At 44.8% G+C, this 4,831-nt stretch overlaps 1 protein-coding gene across 1 annotated transcript in view; it reads left to right on the top strand.

The window, feature by feature from the left end:
* CCDC62 (coiled-coil domain containing 62) overlaps positions 1-4,831 on the top strand; it is a 31,639-nt gene that overhangs the window by 5,325 nt on the left and 21,483 nt on the right. The window contains exon 5 of the mRNA XM_042780589.1: positions 3,316-3,487. Within this exon, the coding sequence (XP_042636523.1) occupies positions 3,316-3,487 (172 nt within the window). The remainder of the gene's footprint in view (positions 1-3,315; positions 3,488-4,831) is intronic.

The following is a 4,831-nucleotide window of genomic DNA, read 5'->3' as shown; positions in this document are numbered from 1 at the left end:
TAGATTGCCTTGGGTAGTACTGACATCTCGACAATGTTAATTAAGTCTTGCGGTCCATGAACATGGGACATCTTTCCAATTACTCAAGTTGTCTTTAATCTTTAAGCATTGTTTTCTAATTTTCATTGTGTAAGTTGTTCTCATTTTTAAATTCTCATTTTGAAATGAGGAAGACAAGTTTAAAATAACTTCCCCAGTCCCTGAGAAGGGGAGCTGACTCCACTTCTGCACTGCTGTCTCCTAGGTGCGTCCCATGGCCTGCTGTGCTTGAGTGAAGTCCATCTCTTCCATGGTTTTCATTATGAGGTCTCGGGTAATTGGCTGTCACCTTGCTTGTCAGTGCTCTTTAAAATGGAGCAAAAAACTGGTAACAATCAAGTAATTGATGTAGTCACTAACATGTGATAAACAGTCCCATCTCCTACTGTAGTACACGTCTGATGCCAATTCTCTTATATGTAGTTGGTCAGTAAACCAAAAACCAAACTTGTTGCTGTCAAGTCATCTCTGGTTCATGTCACCCCTAGAGAACAGAGTAGAACTTCCCCATGATGTTTCCAAGGCTGTATTCACAAAAAACCAACTGCCACGTCTTTTTCCCATGGAGCAGCTGCTGGATTCAAACCGCTGATCTTTTGGTTGGCATCCCACTGCTTAGGGAAATAATGCTGGTATAATAGCAAAGTCATATGTGATTTTTTTCCCAGTGCATCAGTATTTTGAAGTGATTACTGGCAAGCTAGTTTAACATTAAAGAGAAAATAATAAAATCAATTGACTTGTCTTTAGTCAGTGGCCAATTTATGGCTTCAGCAAACGCTGCGCTTTCCGTCAAACTGTCTGGCAAAGATGTGAGTCCTGATGAAGATGCTGTAAAGATACTTCCCCCAAATTAAAAGCAGATTGTGCTCCCAGAATGAGATTTTTCATCTTGGTGAAAATGACCTCTGTTATGGGTGGACAACTCCAAGACACGCTTATTACCAGAGGCAGCGTGAACCACAGGCTCAGGGCTGAGAAGGATGACCAGTGACGCTAGATGCGGATGCCAGTAGACAGGCAGCTGTGGTAGTGTGCTTGGTAGGACCGTCCATCTTGGCTGCTAATCTGGTCACGAAGCTCCATGGGTCTTTTAATGTCTGTCCCAACCCTTAAGTCCTCTGAGTGCAATTTACAGAATGTGACCTTTTTATTTATTTATTTCAGGAACGTATAGATGATGTAATAGCAGAAATGCTTTTACTTCGGCAGGGGTAGAACCTGTTAATAATAGTTATTCCTGGAGAGTGGGGTGAGGGAGAGAACTTTTACTTAATGTTTTTATACATGTAGGTGTTGTATGAATCATTTTTCAACAAGCATATTTTTTTTTGTAATTAAAATACCAAGCTCAACAATAAGAGATTCTGATTAGGGCAGGGATGGGATAAGGAAAGAGCTGTGGTGGTGCAGTGGTGAAAGCATTTGGCTGCTGACCTAAAGATTGGTAGTTCAAACCCACCAGTTGCTCCATGGGAGAGAGGTGAGGCAGTCTGCTTCTGTAAAGATTTACCGCCTTGGAACTCAGAATAAAAAAAGACCAGACTTAACTGCTTTGATAGAGACTGGTGAAACCCCCAAGACTATATGGATCCTAGTCACCCTTTGGGCCTGGAATTAAACTTACTTCAACGGCTTAAATTCCAGCCAAAAAATAGACAGGCCTATGAGATGAGCATTTACACCAGAGAAGGGCACTCCTTAGAATGGTCAGTCATGGGAGAACAGAAGGGCAGTATTTGCATGGGGAGATAGCTCAGGGGCAGGAATGGGCAGGAATGCACAGGAAAGAAGGACACAGGAAAAAGGTAGCCACAGGGAAGAAGTGGGAAGAGAGCTGTTACATTGTGGGGATTGCAGTCAGTGTCATGAAACAAAATGTGTATGAACTGCTGAATGGAAAATGAAATTGTTCTATAAACTTTCACCCAAATCACGATTAAAAAAAAAAAAAAAAGATTTACAGTCTTGGAAACCCTATGGAGCAGTTGAATTCATAGCAGCTGGTTTGGTTTTTGATTTATGGGATGAGGTCTTGGAACCTGTCACCTCAACAAGCTGAAAAGAAGAGCGGGGCTGAAGTGGTGGACCATGGACTTGACATCTGTAATTAGAGACTGAAACCCGGTCTGCCAGTCCTCCTATTGCCAGTACGGTTTTGTAGGTTGTAGTGGTTATGCCTGTGTGTCAACTTGGCTAGGCCTGGTTGAGTGGCTGCACAGCTGGTGGTAGTTATTCCCCATGATGAGACTGGCAGTCAGCTCCACGGTGGGATCTACCACAAGCAGCTGAGAGTACCTGCTTTGGGTATGTGGTCTGCTTCTTGTATACAAGAAACAGCTTTGGGAATGGTCTCTAGCTTATGGCATGCTTGGACTCGGCATGTAGCCGTGTCATTGTTCAGCAGTCTGCCATGCTGTGCTGACCTTGGGACTTAAAATGGACTCAAAGTAATGCCCTTCTGTGTGGGTTGCTAACATCAGGACTGTGCCTTTTTACTTGTCAACCTTGGAGCTTCTCAGCCTTAGCAGCCTGCAGCTGTCTCAGTGAAGAAACACCTCTAGCTCCAGTGGACTGGGAGCAGGAGGCAGAGCTGGACCCCACCGTTGAGAGGGGTTTTCACCCAGCCCCTAGAGCCTGGCACTTTGAACTTGGACGTAAAGCGTCCATATTTTAAGAATAAACTCCTGTTTGTTAAGGCCATCCCATTTGTGGTATGTTTCTTGTCAGAGTGGCACTAGGTAACCAGAACATAGGTAATTAAATTTTCTGAGAGACAGTAATGTGTAGTGGTTAAACGCATGGTTTCTGGGGCCAATTGGCTGGGTTCAAGTCCTGCCTTGATGGCTTACTAGTCATGTAACCTTGGGCACATGACATAACTTCTCTGCCTGTTTTCTCATCTTCTTTGTGGTGGTAATGATAGTGCCTGCCTTACAGAGTTGTTATGAAGACTAAATAAGTTAATAGATGAAAAAAGTGCTTAAGACTGAATCTGCCACACACTGAGATCTTGATGAGTATAATTTTTTCTTACTGATTAGTTGGAATTTGAAAATCTAATAATGAGCTCTGGTAGCATAGTGCTTAAGGCACTTGACTGCTAACCAGAAGGCTGGCAGTTCAAACCCACCAGCCACTCCTTGGAGTGGACAATCTACTTCCGTAGTGATACTGCCTCGGATACCCAAGGAGGGGTCACTATGAGTCAAGGCCGACTTGACGGCATATAACAACAACAGCAATAACAACTTTTAATTTTTTTTTTTTTTTTAGGACAAAGATATTATCGAGGCAGTCAATCACATTGCAGACTGTTCGGGTAAATTTAAAATGTTGGAACATGCCTTGCGTGATGCCAAGATGGTGGAGACTAGTATAGTGAAGGAAAAGCAAGATTATAAGCAGAAATTAAAAGCACTTAAGGTTGAAATTAGTAAACTAAAAGGTAAGGCAGAGACCTTCACTCAAGCATTTTATCTTGGGACTGTACCTCTTTGTGTAAGGTCTCCTAGTCATCTGATAAAGCATAGGTCTGTCACTGGCCTTAGGTCCTGTGTTAGTTGTCTGTGCTGCTGTAACAGAAGTGGGTGGCTTTGAAACAAATTTATTTTCTCACAGTTCAGGAGGCTAGAATTCCAAATTCAGGGCGCCACGCCGGCTTTAGGGGAGAGCTGTCTCTGTCGGCCCTGGAGGAAGGTCCTTGGCTCTTTGCAGCTTCTGTTCCTTGGTGATCTTCATGGGGAGCACTGTCTGTCTTCCCCCGTCTCTGCTTGCTTAATCTGCTTTTATATCTCAAAAGAGACTGATATGACACACTCTACGTAAATAATTCCTCATTGAGCAGAGCAAAAAAAGCCCATTCCCAGATGGAATTCTAACCACAGGCATGGGGCGAGGAGTGACACCACATGTTTTGGGGGACACAATTCTGTCCATAACAGATCCTAACACGAAATGCTCATTTCATCTACAGAGAATTAGGCGACAGCTTTTGTGTTAACGGTCAGATAATTAACAGAGTTGGGCAAGCTGCGTACTGTATTGCGTGTGTTTGAAAGTCCTGCTTTAATTTAGAGCAGCAGTGAAGAAAGAGGAAGACCCTCGGTGAGAGGGCTTGACACAGTGGCTGCAACAGTGGGCACAGCAGCTAGTGAGCATGGCGCAGGGTCGGTGGTGTTTTGTTCTGTCGTGTGTGGGGTCACTGTTTTTGTCACTGCCTTGATGGGACCTAACAACAACAGCATCAGTTAGTATTGCTCATAGATGCTTTGTAACAGACACCAAACGTGTCTCAGTGGTGTACAACCAGAAGCGTCTGTTAAGCTTATGCATCTGGAGGGCAAACGGGAGTTGGCTGTTCATCTCCGCCTTCAGTGCTGGGCCAGCCTGGGCATAGGTTCCCGTGCGGATGGCAGACATTCAGCAGAATAAGCAGACACCTGCGAGAACTCTCAAGACCCAGGCTGGGACCTGCCATGCATCACTTCTTCATTCTGCTGGGTCAAGCAGGCCTTGTAGCTGAACCAGTAGCCCAGCGGTGGGGACATGCACTCTGCCCTTTTGTCGGGGGGATGGCAGAGTCACACGCAGGACTGCTGCTGCTGTTTGGGGCCCTCTAGTTGATTGCTGCTTCTCGGGACCCCATGTGGCAGGAGAACTGTTCCACATGGTTTTCCTGTATGTAATCTACAGGGACAGATTGCTAGCCTTTTCTCCCACAGAGCGGTTGGGTGGGTTCAAACCACCGACCTTCCAGTTAGCAAGCAATTGCTTAACTGATGTGCCACCA

The sequence above is a fragment of the Orycteropus afer genome, unplaced genomic scaffold (genome assembly GCF_000298275.1).
Source record: "Orycteropus afer afer isolate SDZICR_OR568_19922 unplaced genomic scaffold, OryAfe1.0 scaffold00048, whole genome shotgun sequence".
Taxonomy (NCBI): Eukaryota; Metazoa; Chordata; class Mammalia; order Tubulidentata; family Orycteropodidae; genus Orycteropus; species Orycteropus afer.
The sequence above is the reverse complement of the archived record's forward strand: the minus strand, read 5'-3'. Positions and strand labels throughout refer to the sequence as shown.